At 41.9% G+C, this 20,577-nt stretch overlaps 1 protein-coding gene across 1 annotated transcript in view; it reads left to right on the plus strand.

Annotated features, from left to right (window-relative positions):
* The window catches only part of NT5C2 (5'-nucleotidase, cytosolic II), a 40,120-nt gene that overhangs the window by 8,603 nt on the left and 10,940 nt on the right, over positions 1-20,577 (plus strand). The window contains exons 2-4 of the mRNA XM_050899034.1: positions 2,771-2,844; positions 18,622-18,739; positions 20,157-20,252. Of these exons, the coding sequence (XP_050754991.1) occupies positions 2,771-2,844; positions 18,622-18,739; positions 20,157-20,252 (288 nt within the window). The remainder of the gene's footprint in view (positions 1-2,770; positions 2,845-18,621; positions 18,740-20,156; positions 20,253-20,577) is intronic.

Below are 20,577 nucleotides of genomic sequence, written 5' to 3' on the forward strand. Positions count from 1 at the left end.
AACAAAAATATGCTAATAGATGTTGTTCGTTTCATTGCCTTTAGTAAACTTTTCCAGATCTTCAGTATCAAAGTGTGCTGGTTTTTTTTTTTTTTTTAGTCCTGAAGTTCAGTTTGTAAATACTCTGAGAGCAAGCGATCAAAAAATGTCAGAGGCTTAGAGATCTTTCCACGGTTTTTGGTCAGTTTGGTGTCGTCATCATCTAAACATAGACAGGCTGGACTGGAAGAGATCTCTTGGGTCACAGCTCCCTTGTTTTTGCCTTTCACAGGCACTGTCGTATTACCCTGTTTATAAGCACATTCAGCTCTGTCTTAGTGCTTGTTTTTTGTCCTCATCTGGGAAACTGTTCCCAAATGTTGCAATTCTGAAATGCTCTTCTGAGCTTCTTTTAATTTCCCTTCCTGTTCCTGTCCTGTTCAGAAGGACGGAAAACTATGTTTGGGGCGCTAAGCCTAAAGCCAAGAACAAAATTGGACTCCGCAGGTTGGACAAAAAATGTTGCTAGTGTCTCCTGGAGGTATGTTATTCCCTCTTAAAGCTCTCCACTTTCAGAAACAAACTGCACAAACATGAGATCAGGAATCGTGTGCTTGAATTCGCTAATAAATAATGCTTCCTGGCATCAGCAGCAACAGAACGTAATCATCTTCATTATACAAAGCATGAGACTGTGTTTAGTACCAAACAGCGTTTCACGTTGGCTTCTTGTAAATCAGAACTATCTTGATGTTAAGAGACAAACACGGATTCAAACTGCAGATTCGGATAATTTGCTCCACCTACTCAAAAGCCAGCTATTTCAGGAGTGAATTTTAGTGATTTATGGTCCCATCTCATATTTCCAAAAGGCATTTCTTTACCAGTTTCCAGGTTTTTTCCCATCACTTTGTCTTGTTTAGGTAATACATAAATCTATCAGAAAAGAGCATCATCTATAACCTCTGAGGCCCCTTAGTGACAAGTCCCATTGTCAAAGGCAGGCACTTTGCCAGGAAACTGTGACTCCCAGAGAGAGTGTGCAGGGTTAGGGGGAAAGTATACTATTGCCAGAGAAACTGTATTCCAAGTGGATTTGTGTGGAACAACAACGATATCCAGTGACTGGTTAAATTAGCCACAGATGTGTTTTCTAGAACACTGTCCAAGAAGATATACAGTACTTTAAGGCTTGGTTCAGACATAATGATCTTCTGAAGTCAAATCAGATCCAAGCAAAATTGCATCGGTATTAGGGAAGCTTTAAAGGAATTGTGTAATGTGATTCAGACAAGTAGATGAATCAGACTGCTGCGAACTAAACAAGGAGCACATCGGTGAGAGATGAGGTAAGACGACTTGCATAGAAGTGTGATAGTTTGATGTTAGCAGTTTGCCGTTAAAATTCGAGCTGCAGTAGATTGACATGGGCAGTTAAACGGGGACATTATGCCGGCCACCTGCCCAGAACGTGCGTGCAGAGGAGAATCTCCCAGTGGTTTCTTTCAGCTTTTCAGAACGTACGAGTGCTTGGTTTTGCACTTGCCGTCTCCATTGCTGTATTGCTGTCCCTGCACCACTCCTCCTAGACGGCAGTGCTGCCGATTTCACTTTTTAAGAGGATAATTACTCTGCTGAGGGCAATGCACTCACTAAATATTTGGAGAATTTTCACATACTGAAATCAGAGTACAGGTGAAGGCTTTGGGACTTTTCTCATACAGGAGATTTTTGTCTTGGCATCACAGCTCAAGCAGTACGTGGGATTTCTGTCTGAGATCAGTGTTGAGAAGCTCAGCTTCCATCCTGCAGCCGAGTTCTGACTCTCGTTCTTAAAGTTCAGATAAGACAGACAGTGGAGAGAAGTCCTGTTGAATTACAGATCTGCTATATGGTTTAAAGTTCTGGGGAAACATAAGCAGCTTAGCTACTGTAGTAGTTTGAACAGGAAGCAAGAAAAGCTTTTGTTGTATTCTCTGACCTATTTCTTTACCATGTTATTTACTTGAACTAAATTGAATATGGTGTATTAAAATGTTGTCATCAAAAAGAGCCTGGAAGTATTCAGCTTAGGTTCTCATTGCAATAAGCATTAATAGTAAAAATGGAATTTAAAAAATAGCAGTTTTGTCGAGAAGTTGCGGGGGAGTTATAAATAAAAAGAAAAATTTTAAAATAAAAAGAAATAGAAATAGCATAATCTTGTGGATGAAAATTTATCTCAGTCACTGTTTTTCAGAGCTTTATTAAATGTTTTTAATGCTATTGGTGTGAATGTGGAAACGGATCTGTTTAGGTTTGTGTTGAATTTCTAGATATAGTTCCAAAGAGGGCTCAAATGCTGTGAGTTTATTCACAGAAATATTATTTTCTTTTCCTTTCCTTGTTACCTCTTTGTAATAATTTGTTTTAATCAAGCAAATTGTATTGCTTCCCATCCTCCGCTTCCAGTTTCCTCTCACTTGAGCTCTGAATTCTGCTTCAGGAGATTTTGCACTTTTATTCTTAGGATTTTTTGCAGGTCACATGCAAAGCCATGTGTGTGTGTGTGCATGCATGCGTGTATGTCTGTAGACAGCATACCAATAATTAGAGTAACCCTGCAAAGTCATGGCTTTGCTTCAGGAGAACTCATGGCAAAAAATGAAACATGCCTCCGTTTTCAGGTATATTTTCTGATTTTGACCTAAGAGAGCCAGACATCCTGACAGCTGGCAGAATGTGTTTGTTCTAAAACGTGATTATTTTGAAAATGCTCATACCTATGGCTTTATTTCTTCTTTCTTTACAGGGTCTTTGTAAACAGAAGTTTAGCCATGGAAAAGATAAAGTGCTTTGGTTTTGATATGGATTATACACTTGCTGGTGAGTATCTTAATTTTTTTTGTCATTGACTTAGTTTGGAATATTGCCTCTTGTTGAGCAAAAACCAGTTATTGCTTGGGCTACGCCAGTTAGCAGGTGCTTCTTCTATTAGCAAATATATTGCTCACTATTCATTGCACTTTCATTTTAGATATCTCCCTTAAATTTGTTATCTGCAAGCTGTATTTGGTCACAAGCCATTTTGCTGTAGTACAGTTTCAAGTGATTATGGGTGTCAAGGAAACCAAAGCTTAATAAGTCTAATTGTTTCCTTAGATTCCACTATATTTTGATACTGCCCCCGGTGCAAGCTTGGCTTTGAATAACGGGATGATTTCTTTCATCCTTGGTGCATATCTTGGGCTACACCTTTAGCCAGCAGGTTCTCCTGTGTCCTGGGAGGGTCTTTTTTTGAATAGGTTTTCCTCTTTCCCACTCCTCGACTGGCCACATCAGTGACTCATTTTGAGAAGAGGCAAGGCAGGGGGAGTGTCTTGTGTCAGCTGAACAAGTTCATTTAGAAAGCTTTGCCCATTCTTTATGGCAGATAGGCTTTGGGAGGTTGCATAAGACCTTTTAGTTTCATAAAATTTTTTGCATGACTTCTCCATCTTTCAGATACTTGACAGGCAAGTTCTCTGAGACTTTTGATAAAAGGGGGGTAAAGTTACCGTTTTCTGCATAATCAGACTTGCATGATGTTATGTATTTTAAGGAAGGAAGAGATAAAAAGCCCACTTCTACTTCCCTAGGTTATAGTATCACACAGGGTGTAACTGAGGATGTCACGTACAATCCTGCCTTCTTTCTCACTACTGCTTCCAAGGTCGTGGATAAAAAGTTCGTGTCACCCTTGATATTTCAATTTAGAATTGTTGTGAATATAAACTGAGAAAATATGAGGTAGAGTGTCAGGGTCACCTAATAATAGGTTAATGCAGTATGTCAACTATGGTCATCTAGTTACTGTGTCTACTGAGAAGGAATGAGAGATGAGTAATGTGGCTAGGGACGGTGTGAGGGTCACAGGAGCCATGGTCAGTGGCTAAGCAAAGGACAGGAAGGTTTCCGTGTGCTCATGCTTCAACACAGTGCTGCAAGGAGCAGTTTGGAGGCTGCGGTAGGTAATTGCAGTTTATATTTAGATCACTTGCTTTTGTTCTTTTAAGCATTTATCCATGGCGCAGTAGTTGTATATAAAAGGTTTGGTTGTTTAACACCTTATTTATACATCTGTTTAAAGTTCCTGCCACTTTTTAAGTCATGAAGTGTATCATTGTTAACCTGTGCTGGATCTGACTGCAGGCGTGTGCTTTCGGTGTTTGTGTTTCCTGGCTGTGACAGCCTTGTGGCAGTGCCTTTAAGGAGCGCAAAACAGTTGTTCAAGAGTAAATGCTTAAAAAAAAAAGTTGTGGGTTTCACTTCCGTAATGGAAAAACAACTTCTGTGCCTTTCGCAAACTGGCAGCATTTCCCAAGGACTCAGGTGATCCCAGTGGGGCTGGCGTGGAGCATGAAGCATGTTGCTAACTTTCATCCTGACAGAAGGAGAGCTTCAGCACTATCCTCACTTCTCCGACTGTTCATTTTACTCAAGTGTTGCTTGTTCCTGTAAACACAGAGCAAATGTGTTGTTATCCACAAAATGATGCTTGGTTTGATGACAGGAAAAAATGTGAATGTTTCAAGCATCCTAAAACAGTACCCAGGGACATGGAAACCTGGGGCTTCCAAGGCTGGAAGATCACAGTGCTACAGTTAAGCAGGCAAAGTCGGTGTATTCAGGGGAGTTGAGTGACAGAGTATGGTGCAGAAAAAGAAATGGGATGTGGTCCGAGCAGAAAACTGGAAATCTGGACTGCTCTGGGGTAAGGTGCTGTCCTGTGACTTTTTCTGTGGTACAACAGAGATAATAGTTGCAGATCACTTTACAAGGAGTTATGAGAATGTAATTAGGTTGGAAAGCCTTTTGCAGTTGCAAAGCATTATGCCTGGTAAGTACTATTTCCCTTTTTTTCACTCGACTGGGAAATTAACATACAAAATTACCTGTTTGTTTTCTTATGTCTCAGAGTCATCCTTTCTTCTCCATGTGGGCTTTTGTTACCTGACCATTATTTGCTCTATATAACTGTTGCACAGAAGAAAAATTACTTATTCATTGCAGGGGCCTTAAAGAGTGTAGTGTTAGAATATGATTATGATTGTAAGTAATTAATTGGAAATGATCATGAAGAAGTGGGGCAAGTGAAGTATTACATTAGTACGTTGTAGTGCATTCATTAGACCCTATCCTGTTTTCTGTCTGGGCACGTTATCCCTTACACACTCTTTCCCATGGACATGCTACTGTCTAGATTAAAAAAGAAAAAACAATGTAAAAAGCTAGTTTATCTGTAATTTAACATCTGGAAATGGTATCTGCATACCAGATGGTGCATGCTAAGTAGAAGCCTTTTGGAGACCATTCAAGGCATGTAAATAGACCAAGGAAGAAGAACGGAAGCATCTCCAGTGTCATCAGCTCCTTATCTAGTTTTCTGCATTTGTACTTTCAGATATTGCTAGGTCACTTTTCTGTAAAGTTGTTTAAAAATATCGCAAGCACAATCTTCATATTCAATGATTGAAGGCAGTCAGAGCCATTGACCCTGCCAAAAACTGTATGCCACGTCCTTTCCCCACTCTCTGTCGTGAACTTTCACATCAGAAATAAACTGATGACATTCATCCCATAGCTGGCAGTCATACACTTTGACATGTCAGAAGATGAATGGTTATTTTGGAATACCTTGAATTACCTATCTTGTGAAGAGAAGGCTGTGGTGTCAGTAAAAGAAAACACATTGTCACTCTTCTTTCTTTCTTCTTCCCAAATCATTGGCCACTGGTAGCACCAAAAGTCTTGCTTAGGTTCAGTATCAGAGACGTCAGAATCACTTGACTTATTTTGAACTTTAGAAGCTTGAGACAGTTTTGTTCTTGTACTTTGTGAGTTTAAGGACACAAACCTACTTACAATAACACCGTTTTCTGTCCAGAATAATCTAATTTTGGAAGGGGCATGGCATTTCCATTTTGAAGTATATTGTAACAACTACTACACCCATGCTGCAGTAATCATGTGTTCTACTACTAGCATGACTGAGAATGTCAGCTTGCCAACTGACAGCAGTTTTAGTATCTTCATGTTACATTGCACATAAAATACGATTTCATGCATTGTTTTATAGGGTAGTATTTCTTAGCCTTATTAAATTAAAGGACCACTTAACTCAGAATTGAAAAAATTCGAGGCTGTCTGATAGAGCATTGCCACAGTGATTTTGTTTGCTTTCAAGTCAAAATTAGGTTAAACTTTGAATTCTTGTTAATAACTTCTATGTTCTCTCATTGTGTTTGTCTCTTTCCTTGCATAGGGTTGAGAAATACTGTTAATGGGTGGGTTGGGCAAACAAAGTCTTTTTGTCTTGAAGAAAAGAGCCTGAATGTTTTAGCCTTCTCAGAAATTATGGACATTAAATTGCTGAATTTGTAGCCCCTGTGATTACAACTAGAATTAATTTGCTGGGAGCTCAAAATAAAATGAAAGCAAATTGAAGTAACTCTCACAAGTTTTAGATTCCTTGTTTTCCCATCAAGGATTGCTGTTGCATCCTCATGGGATGAGTAAGATCTCCTACATGTATGGAAACTCCCAAGTCTCCTTAGGTTTATGTGCTGGATACACTAATACTAGAGGCTCAGAAATCTGTGTTGTATGTGAAGCTGACTGTCCCCTTCCTATTCAATCTGTTTGGTTTGCTTGTGTTAGTGAATCACATTTAGTACATAAAAGAATGTTTCTTTTAAGCTAGGTGTTATTGGGAGGAAAGTCAAATGAGTAGGAAGAACAGCAGGGTTTGAATGTCGTTTGTGTGCATAGTTAAATAGTTGCTGCTCAAAATCTTGGAGGGTTTGACGCAAGCAAGAGTCTTCAGCTATTTCAGCCCTTGCTGTTAGTGGAGGTTAAGACAAGTTTCTGTGATGTTACGCAGCCGTCACCCCAGCAGCCCTTCGTTCTCTGCCACTGACCTTGTTGCCTGCCAGCCAGGGAGGAGGCCCGTGCCGATTCCCCAGGGTTCCTTTGCTCCTTGGAAAGCGATGGTGTTACACCAGGATCTGCAAATACCCGTGAAGGGCTGCATTTGCTGTCAGGTCAGAACTGAGAATTTTTGAAAAATTCCTGTTTAAATCCTTAAGTTAGAGAGATTTGAGGGTCCTTTTGTAGTGCATTTTTGTTTGCTAAATAGTAGTTTATTATCCAAATGATTCATCTCTGCTTACTCATCCTGACTGGCTAGAAGACCAGTAGTCAGTAACAATTCTGGTCTGCCTTCCTGTTTTACTAATACTGTCAAAACTGCCCATGCTTTGGTAAAGGAAAATGTGAATCCAAAAGATTCACAGCCTTCTCTGTTTTGTGTTCACTGCAAACTGCAGGAAGAAAGATAAAGGTATGTCAGTAGAGAGTCTTCACTGCAACACTCACCTGAGACTAGGAGTTGGTGAGGCCTGTTGGAAATGCAGCAGAGAGAGATTGGTTTCACACAGCATTTTATTTGGCTGCTTCCTTCTCGGTGTGAGCTACACTTGTAATTAGTAGGTCTGGATCCAAGTAATGCAGGAGGCCTTGGCATTACTACGTCTTAAATGGGACAGGTTGCACAATGAGGTGATGGATAGATGTCCCTTGACAGGAGCAGGGCTGTAATTTCACACCACGCCATTAGCAGATGGAGAGGGAATTAGTAAGAATTACAAACTCAATTGTGCTTGAAAAGATTCCTCTGTGACTACCCTCCTTCTCCAAAAGTTACAGAAGTTTTATCTTCTATCTCTGAGGTAGATCAGGTGTAGTATCAGTAGGCAGGATGCTTTCATTTGGAATGCTTTTCCTGTACTTAAATCACTGCTGCTTCCATGTTCTCCAGAAATCAATACTAAAATTATAATTGGCTGCTGAAAACTGTTTCAATAAAAAAGAAGGGGAAATGAGGCTTGAAAAATACTGGTTTTATTGTGTGCAAATATGATTAATACAACATAATCTGATTGGAATATAGCTTGTGTCCTGGAAATATTGCCAACTTAATGCCAAGATTTGGTGCACTGCAAAGATTTTATTGCAAAATTGCTTATGCTTTCAGCTGTAGCACTTCCCTTCTCATCACATGGGAAAAGACATGGGAAAGACAGCTTTAGTCTTTCCCAACTTACTCCAAAGTGCAACACGCATAAACAGGTTTTGCCCCTTCCTCAAGTAGGCGTTTGTGTCTAAGCCATCCTTGCAGTTTGGAGGAGAGGGAAATTTTTCACACCCACATCTTAGTTTTGAAATGTTTTTCTTTACCTGTTGACTCTGGAAAAGATACGTTCAACCAGGAGGTAGGATTGGCTTGTTGCTGCGTGTGATCTGGGAGAAAATGTGGCAGCTGAACTGAGAACTGGTTCTTCAATCGATTTAGTATTTTTACTGTAGCTGAGTTGTATCAGTTTTCTGTGTTTTGGTTTCCACAACTGAGAAATGGTACTAATGAATTTGTACCTTGTATAAAAAATTTCTGGATTGCACAGATGAAAAACGAAGTATAAACGTGGGAGTTTATACATGAAAGATTGAACTGAATACTTAAAAAAGCTGCTGAGCTTGTAATGTGAGTAACTACAAAGAAATATTTGTTCTTCTGTTCAGACACTGTTATCGTCTGTTTATTGGTACTGGACTCTAATACAAATGTTCTAACGAGGCTCTCCTGCTTAGGTTAAAGGCGTGTCTTTAGTTTCATCATGATGTAAGGACTACAGGCTTTGAGGCTCTTTTGGGGAGATACTAAGCAGTTTTGCTTCTTTCCCAGTTCTCTGGATAATACAATTCTTTGTGTCATACAGAAATAGTACGGTGGCTAGAGAAAGGAACTGGTAGATGTGACAACACTAGCCTTCAAACTGTCCTAGCAAAAAATGAGAGATGCCTTGACTATCGCACATCTGCTGTCTGCATTTTCACATTTGCACGTTTCCAGTTTAACAGGTGCAGATTTTGCAGATGTCAGAGGCTGGTTTAGCCATTAGTGTTTTAAAGCTACAGGCAGATGGAGAAGCTAAATTGTGCCTAGTACGCTTTGAGTTGGATGTTTTTTCAAATACCAGTGCAGTGCTTGAGTGCTATTGTCCCTGCTGTCTTTGTGTTGCTGCTCTTCGGAGTTTGACCATTTAAAGCTGTGTAATGAGCAAACCAAGGTCTGGAGCTGTGGGATCTCACATGCTGGCATTGGGAATGAGGAGTGGAGAAAGCATGTGTTGCTTGCTCCATCCCAGTAAATCACCAACTGACAAACTGCTAATCTGCTGTCTGTGGATTCTTGAAGAATCAGAGTATTAGACAGAAGCTGCTGAAAAAACAAGTCTTCACAGTGTAAGGAAAGTTTCAAAAGCTGCTATATTCTGTTTTCTTGCTCTTAAAAACATGACAATAACACCAAGCTGCATCAGCAGGCTGTTAGTATACCAATGGCCAGTTCTTATTGTTGCCGGATGGATGGAAATATGGAGGTATTTTTCACTCTAATAGACCCCCTTATCTAGTAATCTTAATACCACAACAGAAGTACTATTAAGTTGCAAATACCCTTGTGATGACACAAACAGCTTACTCTGTAGGAGGAACCAAAGCTGAAAGTACAGAAGGCTTTAACTCTGAGATCACATGTGCTATTGCTTTGTGAATGCCTTATTTTAGCACACTACAGAAAAACTTATGTATGTGGCTTATTGACAGCATGGGGACTTGTGCTACATATAAGCCCAGGTGCACACTGTTAAACAAATGTGTAGCTTTTGAGGCTCACTCGCTTAAGTCAATATGGAGAGAAATAAGAAGCTGGATCTGTTTGGACACTGCTACACCTGAATAATGCCTTAGATATAGTGTATAAATGGCTACTGTATCTTTAAGTCATTTTCTTTTTATTTCTAGATGCTAGCAAATGATGTTTGAACATGAAGCCCATGCAACTATTTCTTCCCTGTTCAGAAGTCTTCATTGAAGAACTAAGCCTGTATTTTGGCACAGTAGTTTGTTTCCATGGAAATGCAGGCATATTTCCAGTATGGGATTACGACTCCCAGTTGGCTATATCTGAGAGAGGTAAATTGTGAAGGCCACTTGTTAAGCACAAAAAAAGATTCTCTTGTGTCAGGGAAACCATAAAAAATTCCCATAAAAGAACAGGTGACTGTGTAGTCATCTTTAAAATATTATTCCAGTGCAAAGGAATGTTATGCCAACTATTAAAATAGACAAACTGAAGTTTCCTTGAAATGCAGAGTCCATCTGAATCACTTCTCTCAACATGCAAAATGTGACCTCAGTGCTGTTGTTGTTACCTCAAGCCATGCATTTTTATTCAGCAGAAGAAATCTTTCCAACACTAAGCTCTGTTTTGCCAGCCTCTGAGGCATATCCAAACAGCTCAAATCTTTGTTACATCGAAGGCAAACAAAGTGCAGCAGCAGAAAGCTAAAAATATCTGGAATTTACCAATGAGACCACTAATAAGCCTGCTTTGGGAAGAGTTAAAGCTGATGATACTTGACAACACTTTTGTTTTTAAAACAAGTAGAAATGCAGCACTAAAAACAACCTGAAATGTAGACCCAGCAATGCAGAGCCAAGCTGAACATACAATGCTGTGTCAGCCCTTGAAGCAACAACAAATCCTGTCTTTACAGATCCTTTTAGCATACAGAGCGGGAGAATAGGAGCTGATACGGTTCCAGGTTAGAGGTTTTAGAGCTGAAAGCTGTGCTGTGCACTTGGGGATGTTTGCAGGAGCATTAGAGGTAAGGAATTTTCCATCGCTCTTAGGCTGCAGAGTGGGTGCATAGCTGCTTTATGGGCACTGCTGCAGTTGGGGACTGCAGAGTCTTTGTGCTTCTCAATAGGTGTGCGCTGGTTTTCACCCTGAACCCTGTATTTGGCAGTGTCAGAAAAGGGTGCTGGGGAGCCACTGAAGCTCAGAGCCGAAAGATCGAACCCTCTGATGATTAGTGACTCTTGCCTTGCTTCCTGTTAGCAGATTTACTGTCAGAAACATCTGTGGCCGCAAGAGGCTTAGTGCAAGATCTGGCTGTTCATGCACGGCAGAGCACCTTGTGTGTTAAGCATACGAAAGTATCGTGGGACGCACCTGGAGGTTCTGTTAAGGTCTTGTTTGCTGATCACTACAAATACATAATTTCTAGTGAAATAGAAAAGGTACATTAAATATTGAAGTGTGCTTAAAGCTCAGCTTTGTCTTACTGCACAGAACGCTTCTGTGTTTGAAAAGGTTTCTTGGGGTAAATGAAAATTATGACCAACATGGCAGCAGTTTCTTCACATTTCAGATTGAAAAATTGAGTGAATTCAAAGAAACAAAACATACTGTTGCTACCCATTTTGTTTGTTTGGTACTATGAAAACTCAAATATAGGCTGAAATACTACAATTCTGTTTTGCATAATACAGTGCATTTTTATTTATGGTCTAGTGGTTAAAATCAAAACCCAGGAGTCAAGAGGACTGGGGTCTGTTCTGGGCTGTTTCTCAACTTGTTTTGACCATAGACAAATCCTTTATGGTCACGGTTCAGCCGAGTCCATAAACAAATGGCAAGTCAGTGATTCACCACGTTCCTAATTGAAAACATATGAGTTGTCCCATGGGTTTCATTTGGGATTTCTTGTGGTTACAATTAGGCACATTTACCACTTCATCAGTTTGTTTACAGGCACTGAGCTCCCAGGTCAGCACAGCACAACCATGCACGACTCCATTGCCCTGCGTGCAGGGAGGCACATAGCAGGCACGTGTTTACGTGGGCAGAGGTGAACTGAAACCAGTGCTGTACGCAACCAGGGCTTTAAACAGGAGTGTCCATTTTTTCCTTCGTGTCTGGCGAGGATGCTGTGAAGTGAAATGTCTGCAGCGGCCATGGCAGAAGTTGAGGTAACACTTGATGGGTCTTTGGAAAGTGAAATGCAAGGCAAGGGGAGCTGGAGGTTTGTGCTTACCTCCGCTCCTGGGATTGCCAAGCCAGCTGAGCGTGTTTGTGCGGAGGCTTCTTCAGTACAGGTACCTCTGCAGGGTTCCCAGTTCTCATGGAAAAGAAAATCCTCTGCCGTGTTTCCAGTGCAAAATGGCAGCACCCTGCCAGGCTGTGCAAGCCAGGAGTGAGTCTGGGCTCCCATCAGAGCTGAGCAGTCTGACTCCGCTGTCAAAACCAAAGGGAAGCTAACATGCAAGTGTGAAACTTAAACATGACATTTCAGATTCCTTCCTGTGTAAGTAATGAATTATTTTAACATAGAGAACAGCGTAGCTTGAAATGTTACCATTTCCCTTTTGTTATGTTTCAGTGACAGTGCCTGACAACACCTCCCCTGGTTAGAAAAGATCCCGTAATACAGAAGCTGAAGTAATTAGTATTCTAGAACATAAATCTTCTTTTCTAATTATATATGAAAACTGGCATTGCTCTGTAATGGGTTATGAAGATAATAGTACCCTGAAAGGAGGGTCAGTATATAGAGGTCAGATAGCATTCTTCACTACCTGGTTACTTCTGGAGATCCTCAGACCTCTGGCCCTAAAGCTGAGACAAACTTTCTTCAAAGTATGGCAGTACATGAAATGCCTGCCCAACACTTGCTAGTATGTTTAATTGGTATTGTTGCTTCAGTGAGGTTTATTTTTTAATTAACTCCAGTGTCCCAAACACCTCCAGGACTGGTCAGTCACGGTTTCCCTCTGGATTCTCAGCTGGAGTTGCAGGTTGGGTGATCAGAAGTGCCAGGGAATTAGTATTTGGTGCTTGTGTGAAATAGCGGTCTGGATGATTGTGGAGGGGTGACTGTCACAAACATCCTGGTGGTAGCTGGCACTAAATGCCCAGCTTTGGGGCTACGTGCAGAGGAGATGTTGACAAAATGGAGAGCTCTGGGGATAGATCTATCCTATTTGGGGACACTAGTCTGGGATCTCATTTGATAGATGTTGTTGAGGCAGGATATATAGATACTTTTAGTGTTATAGGGGATGGGGTTGTAAAACGGGATCTTGGTCCTCAAGGCTTTAAATAAGCACTTTTTGGTCAGCACAACATTGATATGAATCTATTTCTAATACATACTTGCATTATTTATTTGTGGTGCAATTCAGAATATGGATCAACATTTAAAATGAGCGGCACTTTGATCCTGCTCTTTAAGTCAGGTTTGTGTAATTTCAGAAATGTATTTGCACAAGCTTAATTATGCATGTTGTGCCCGAGACATACATAAATCTGGATACTAGCTACCCACCTGTCCATATATGTCCCTAACTGCCTGATTTGCATGCTTTACTCACTAGGGAATAAGCAGCAACTGAAATAACCTGTTTCTAGTTATTTTACTTTCATTTCTTCAAGACTTAACACAAAGTAATTGGGCTGCATTTCCTGTGCTTCAGAGAAAAGGCTAAACCCCTTGCATTATCTGTTCACCTTTTGGCTTATCTGTCTTTGTGTGACCTCTGGAGAACCCAGATAGCGGGTAAAATTTCTGAAGATTGAGTGTTTGTTAAAGCTTTTTGCAACCCTTTGGAGGAGGTCATCACCTCCAGTTTGAGAAATACTGATCTTATCTGAACACCTGAAAGTCAAAAGCCAATTAGTTTCATCTGCCAACCAAAACAGTGTGGGTAGACTAAGGTGTTTCAATTCCCAAGAGACTCTCAGTGGCCAGGGCCAAGGATGAGGAAGCCCACAGCGTGGATAGTGCTCTCAGCACCTGCGTGGGGAAGGAGTCCCTGCCTGAATTTGAAATCTTTGTGTGTGTGGAGGAGGAACAAGGAAAGAAATAGGCAGCCCTTGAAGACCTTTCTCCTCCCCACAGCTTAAACAGAGCCATCACATGCACTACAGCCTTCCCCAGCTATTCGTTTTGAAACAGAACAGGCTTTAAACACTTATTTTCAGAGAAGCCTTCCAGGAGGTCTGCATACTTCTGTGGGTCCTTTTTGCAACATCATTCCAACTCATTCAGCTTTGTATTTAGTGCAAAATGGATCTCAAAGTTAGTCCTGATTACTCTGTGCATACCTGTAAGTTGCAGAATAGGTCTGGTCTTCTTACTGTGCGTGCTTGCAGACCAGTGCACAGCAATACAGTGCAGCACTATGTGCAGGTTTGGTACTGGTTTATCCCACAATACTTTGCACATAAAGGCCCAAGCGTAAGTGTGTTAAAGTATACAGTTGAATTTAGATGTGCTACATCAGACTGACCCAGTGTGCGAGGCTCTTGCTGGGAGCGCCATCAGATGTAGGGCAAAATTCTCTTCTCAGATTCCTGGAGTAGCTCCTGACTCAGTCTCCCAAGTCTCCTGCACTGACACGTGCAGGCGTTTTATGGTGTGAAAGAAAGCGAGTGCCCTGAAAGGAGTAATCTGTCACCGACTGAGGAATGGACAATAATGGCAAAGCCCCAAAAAGAGCACGAGATGCTTTCTTGAACCAGTTGCTCTGCGTCTGAGAGAAACTCAAAGGGTTTGTGTCACTTGGGCAATGTGCTTGTAGCCTCTTCCTCCTGATTACCAGAGCTGATGATCTAAGACTGCTTTGTGGATATGAGGACAGAATTTTGCCTGCAGGGTGCACGATTACCAACTGTGCCTCCTCTGTAAATCAGTTGTAAGTGTATTTGGAATAGCTGCCAGGCCAGCTTCTGAGCTTACCAGAGGACAGAGCTCCAGCGGATACAGTCCCACATGGCACAGAGCTGTTGCAGTTTTAAAATCAGTCTGATTTTTTTCTTTAACAGGGGAGCCCAGTGTAACTCCGTCAAGACTGGAGTGACACTCTGAATCTGCATCTGCCTCATGTGAGTTAAAATCCTGGCAGCAGCATTTTGTATAAGCTGGAGCCTCTGTAGAGATCTTTTGTTTTTTTTTTTTTTTCTTTTTTTTCTCCTTTTCAGGAAGGCTATAAAATTGTTACTCTATGTGTCTTGGCAGCAAAGGTAAAAACAACCACACAAATGCATGAGAATTGCATAGAAACCTTTATTGCACAACCCCTGCTCATTCCAGATCGGCTTCCCTCCTAGCACATACTGTATAAGGGATGCCCGCACTCATCACAGACCTGAAGGCTTGCAACGTTCACTTCCGGGGTACTGCTTTTTACCTTTCAATAGTATAATGTTAAGCCAAGTGATGGTATTAAGGGGAGCCAGAAATGCTGTCAACTGGCTTCTGTTTTTTTAAACCTTTGGTTTAAATTATGTGGTCCTCTGGAGCCAGGGACTTGGCATGGTGGCAGAGACATGGCCATCAAGTAGTAAGAAAGAGAAAAGAAATCAGAAGAAGTCGTAGCATGTGCTTTGGTTTTACTGTAGTCCTGTGTGCGTTGGGCAAGGACACTCTGAAAATGGGTTCGTGGCTCTGCCTCTTCACCTGTCACAGAGTTGGGGATGCTTGAAGACTGGGCCCTTCTCAGCTGGGTGAAAGAGCTGAGCACGGGAGACACTGCATGGCAAATAGCTGAATTCACGGCATCACCTTGGCACACAAATTATCTCCAGTTGTGATCTCAGCAACCAGGTCTGAGGGAGGGGGATGTTCCAGGAAAGTTTAAAACTTTTTTCATCATGCAGCTGCAGAAAAAAATACTGATCTGTCCTCTCTACTTTTTTTATCTACGGATGCCTGAAGTAAACATGTAGGAGAGAGAGCGACCAACCCTGAGTACAATATTAAAATACATTTTTTCATCTAATAATGCATATAACTGGTGCATCTTCCTTGAATGTGCTGCCGTAGTTGCAGCAGCGTTAGCCTGTTCATACTTGATCTGAAGGAGGTGGATCGTTTGTTTGCCTGGAAGCTCATGTTACTGAAACAGGCATTCGCACAGCTTACGAGAAATGTCAGTGGGTTGTGGCTCGTACTGATTGATGCAGCATGTGCTGTGGTGTAGGGTGCTGTCAAGGTAGGCTCAGTGAGCTCTTAGTCTGTTCTCAGTTGTGCGTCTAATTAAAGGAAAGTTTATCTTGAACAGTAAGTATGATGGTAACTGGAGAACGTTCATTGACCCTTTCCTGTTTCCAGGAGTCCAGTTTCCCGTGTCTCTGTTTAGTTCGTGTATCAAGGAGAAGGCTCTCATTTTCCAGACGTTGTGGAGTCGTAGAAAAATAGAGAAGAGACCTGAGGCATGAATGAGCTAGTAGTTTAGTTTTATTCAAAGAGACGTCAAGGAAGCAAAATCTGGAGCTTGAGAGGTAAGGGGAATAACTGCACCCCAAAAGGAAACATTCAGATTAATCCTGTTGCAGTACTGCCTCAACAGAGACTTGGAATGATGAAGGCTGAGGTTGATAGCTGTTCTTCAGCCTTTTTCCTGCTGGTGCTTCAGCTTGCTTCCTTAGACTCAGAGAGTTAAAAGGAGGTCTGTAGTGATAAATCTAAGACAGAGAGGCAAATACAGAAAAGAAGAAATTGAGTGAGGGCATTTTGTGAGCAACTGGCCACATGTCCCACCATAGCCGTTCTCTGGTGGAGTGTTAACAAGATGCACAGGTTGTTTAACAGAAAGCCCTACCGTTTCCCTGGAAAGGTTCTGCTGGAGCTGTTGATGAACCACTTCTGCTTGCCCAGAGGAGATGCCAACGTGCTCCTTGAGATTCTTTGTGTCTGGGCAGCATCACCATGGTTGGTGAGTTCAGAAAGAGCAGGGTTTCCTTGGAGAAATGTTTTGTTTGGGAGTGATGTTTTATGGTTAAGTTGGTAACATGGTCAAATTCCCAGGAAGCTAATGAGGAGGAGTGCAGCAGCTTCATGGACAAAGCAGGGGACTGGAGGCTGCTTCACATAATGGGGAGTTCTGCAGCGCTTTCACCTTCTGAGAGTATGTGCAGGTGTATTTATTACCATTTTCCCTGGGAAGTGCCTTTACTGTCCTGCATCAGAGAAATTCCTTTTTCCAGATGATGCTCTGGTGTCACTCTCACAATGTTGTTCATCACCCAACTGCCTTTTGCTCCCTCCAACTCTAGTTCACTCCCAGAATTGCCTTGTCAGTCACTGCTTTCTTCATTAGCTGTAGTTTTTGATTGCTTATTCCTATCTCTAGCTCAATCAATCCTTCCTTTCTTAAAGGACAGAAAAGACTATGTGCATTGAATGTTGTATCATGTTGTTGATGTTTGCCATTGGTATAATAATGCTTGAAGATTTTGGTAACTGTTTTATTGATTTTAGTTATCTGTTTAAGAACATTACAGCTTTGCTTATTACGTTTTTAATGGTGTTAGTTTAATGGGGAAAATTAACTCTTACGATTCTTGTGCTTTTTAGATTATTAAGAGATACAGGAGCCCTTTGTCACAGTTACTATGATCTGAGTCTTTTGACAGTCTCGTTTCTTCTATAGTCCTTGCCTTCTTAGTATTTTTGTAGTATTTTATATATTTGTTTTCTCCTCTCAGATTGAGCTTTTGTATTCCACAGTATATATATGGTGGTGAATACCTGGGCAGTATAGACAATGTGTATTAATATATCTTGTGAGGCCCACAGATGTGCTAGATCTCTCTCAGGAAAAGCAGTCTGTCTTCTAACGAGCTTACTGTGTAACTTGCACATTTTTGTATTTTACTCAGCTAAATTTGAAATACTCAATTGTCTGAGACAGTTGGGCCCATTGAACCCATGGTAACCCTCCCTGCAGTCAAGGGTTGTATTTGACCTTGTTCCATCTTAGGACCAATTTAAGACAGCAACATGCAGCAAATGTAAACGCATCGTCAGAGAAACACAGTGATTTCCATCTGTCATAGAAACACAGCGATTTCCTTTTGAATGTTAATTTAATGGTCTGATTAAGCAGCAACATTTTCAGTACGTGGGAAGGTCATTTGCAGGAAGAACACAGGCCTGATGGTAGGAATGACTTGGTTGAACAAGTCCATTTCTTTTGCATTAAGCTAAGGTGTGTGTTACAGATGAGCACCTCCTCTGAAATGTGAGAACAGTAAGCTTGCTTAGAAGAGTAGCATTTTGATGCACAAGAGTAATAGCTAACAGATTTTTACAGTACCATATGGTATTATTAACAAACAAATCGTATGTTAACTTGACAGCTCTACCTTCAAGCTAACTTAGTCTGCAGCAAACATAAATTCCCCTGAGATGAAATCTGGAGACAATACTAAGCTTTGGGATTGTATCCAGAGCAGTAACAGTAGCACAGCAGCGATGAATTTCAGGCTTTCTAACCAAGAATACATGTGTTCCCAAAATTTATTGGTTTCTTCATCAGCTTTGTGAAAACACAGCAAACCAAAACCCGATCCGAGCAGGTGGAACAGGGAGTGTTCATGCATCTGCCTAACGGGACTGCAGGGAGAGGAGCTGCAGTTTGAAATACATTTTTCCTGATGCAGAGAGCTGTGATAGGCTGATGGATATTTCATCTGGTGCACTCTGCTGCTGAAACCTGAACTGCGGCTCCGCTCGGCTGCAGTCCTGGAGCATGAGCTAATTCCACCATGGCTTGAGGCTGGGGGACCCGAGGCAGCGAAGGGCAAGAGCGAAGAAGGGAACGTGTGATGTGGAGGAGGGAGGAGGGCGAACGGGTACATTACTTTTAACTGCCTTCTTGTTTAACCCCCTAGCTGTTTTCAGATTTTCTAACTGAAATCTCATCTTGGTACAGTGTATAAATCCCCTGAATACGAATCTCTTGGATTTGACCTGACCGTAGAAAGATTAGTTTCCATTGGATACCCTCATGAGCTGCTCAATTTTGTGTATGATCCTGCATTCCCTACCAGGTAAATGACTAACAGATACCGACCCAGCCTGCTCGAGGCCTTGAATATTTGTTCTGTAAAGTTCATAGGCAACACGTGAGGCCAGGTTTTCAGAGTTGTGCCTGTGAAGCCTGTGGTTGACCACAGATCACGGGGAAGGGAGCAGACCGCTCCAGTATGTGGAGGGCCTTTGCACACATGAATCCATGCCAGCAAAGAGGGAGTGTGCAAGAAAAGAGGCCTGCTGAAAACATGGTCCAAAAATAACCTTTCAAAGCAAAGACAGCAGAGACACAATTGGATTGGGAGTTAAATCAAAACCAAGGGGAGAAGGAGCCGTTACTGTCCATGAGGCTGCTAGAATGTCTCAGAACATTCTTCTTTAATGATTTTAATTAATAGTGTCCTGGTGCATAAGACATCCTGAAAATTAAGCTGACAGTAAACAACAATAAAAGTGGGACCAATCCAGTTCACTTGTCTGGATGAATCAAACGCTGAACGCGAAGTTAATGGTGCAGAGTTACTGAATTCTTACATTTTGTCTTTTGGTAGCAGAGGTAAAAAGGACATTGCTTGTTTTAAACAAGGCTTTTGATCTAAATCTGCGCCTTTACGTTGTTTCCACTTGTGCCTTTGCTGGATTTTGCTTTTTTGACTCCTTTGGAGCTTCTTTACAAAAAGAGTGGACCAGAGGGTCTGTTGGCTTGTTGTTCCAGTTTTCAGTCTGGCAGCCTCCTTCCTTCCTTCCTCTCAGCATGTTTTACACCGAGACTGTTGCTGGGTGCGCCCATGCCCGTAACAAGACAGTAGCCCTTCACAAACCTGTGATGAAGACTCCATTAAATCCACTGCCTTCATCCCAGGGAGGGGACAGAAGGGATGTCTCTGTGGGAAGGCTGTGTTCTCCACATGCAAGCTACTAGATAAGTGAGACAGAGTTTTGCTGGAGTTGGAACCGGGAATGTCCAAAGCATTTTGTGCAATAGTTACATGCCCCATCTGGCTCTGTCTGTTACAGAGCAATGAAAAAGAGGGGAGAAATTCCTTTATCACACCTTGCTCTTCCTTGCAGCCCAGCAGGGCTGTCAGGGAACCACAAACACAGATGTCAGATTCATGACCCTGTGGAAGGGGCCCATGTCTTCCCTGGTATGTGCATAGCTAAGCCTCTGCCGGGTTAAACGGTTCCGTTTTCAAGCCTGTGGAGAGCAGATCAGCTGTACCTTTCACCTGGCAATGCAGGGCTCTTGTTGCTCACCTGCAGCCAGGTAAAAGGGACAGTAGGGACCCCATCTGCATAATAACAGCAACTCTGTTCTGATGCCCCACGCCAAGTGAGCAAGCTGTTCTAGAGCTGATTTGGAAAGAACTGCTATTAAAATGGTAACCGCTTAATACACTCGCTTCTTCATATCTTAAATCGCTTTCTTAACAGAGGCCTGGTGTTTGATACCCACTATGGAAACCTGTTGAAAGTTGATGCCTATGGAAATCTCCTAGTGTGTGCACATGGCTTTAATTTCCTCAGAGGGTGAGTGCTGACTCTTGGCTGTTCTTTTTGACTTAATACACTCTTGTGTGTCACTGATCCTCAGGGCACCCATTGTGTAAGCAGTCGCAGGGACTCCACTAACAGCAGATGCTGTATTGCTGTTCCTACAGCTCTAGGATTGACTGGGGATGCATTGAGGGTCCCAGACACAGCAACAGCCCAGGGTGTTTATAGAGGAAAGGTCCGTGCTGGCACAGGCACATCTGTAGTGTGCTGGCAATAGAAGAAAGTGTGCTGTGGAAAGGGGTTGATGGGATAATCCAGGGGCTGTTCACCTGTCCTGGCACAGTTTAACATCAGCAGC

The sequence above is a fragment of the Gymnogyps californianus genome, chromosome 6, assembly GCF_018139145.2.
Source record: "Gymnogyps californianus isolate 813 chromosome 6, ASM1813914v2, whole genome shotgun sequence".
Classification (NCBI taxonomy): domain Eukaryota; kingdom Metazoa; phylum Chordata; class Aves; order Accipitriformes; family Cathartidae; genus Gymnogyps; species Gymnogyps californianus.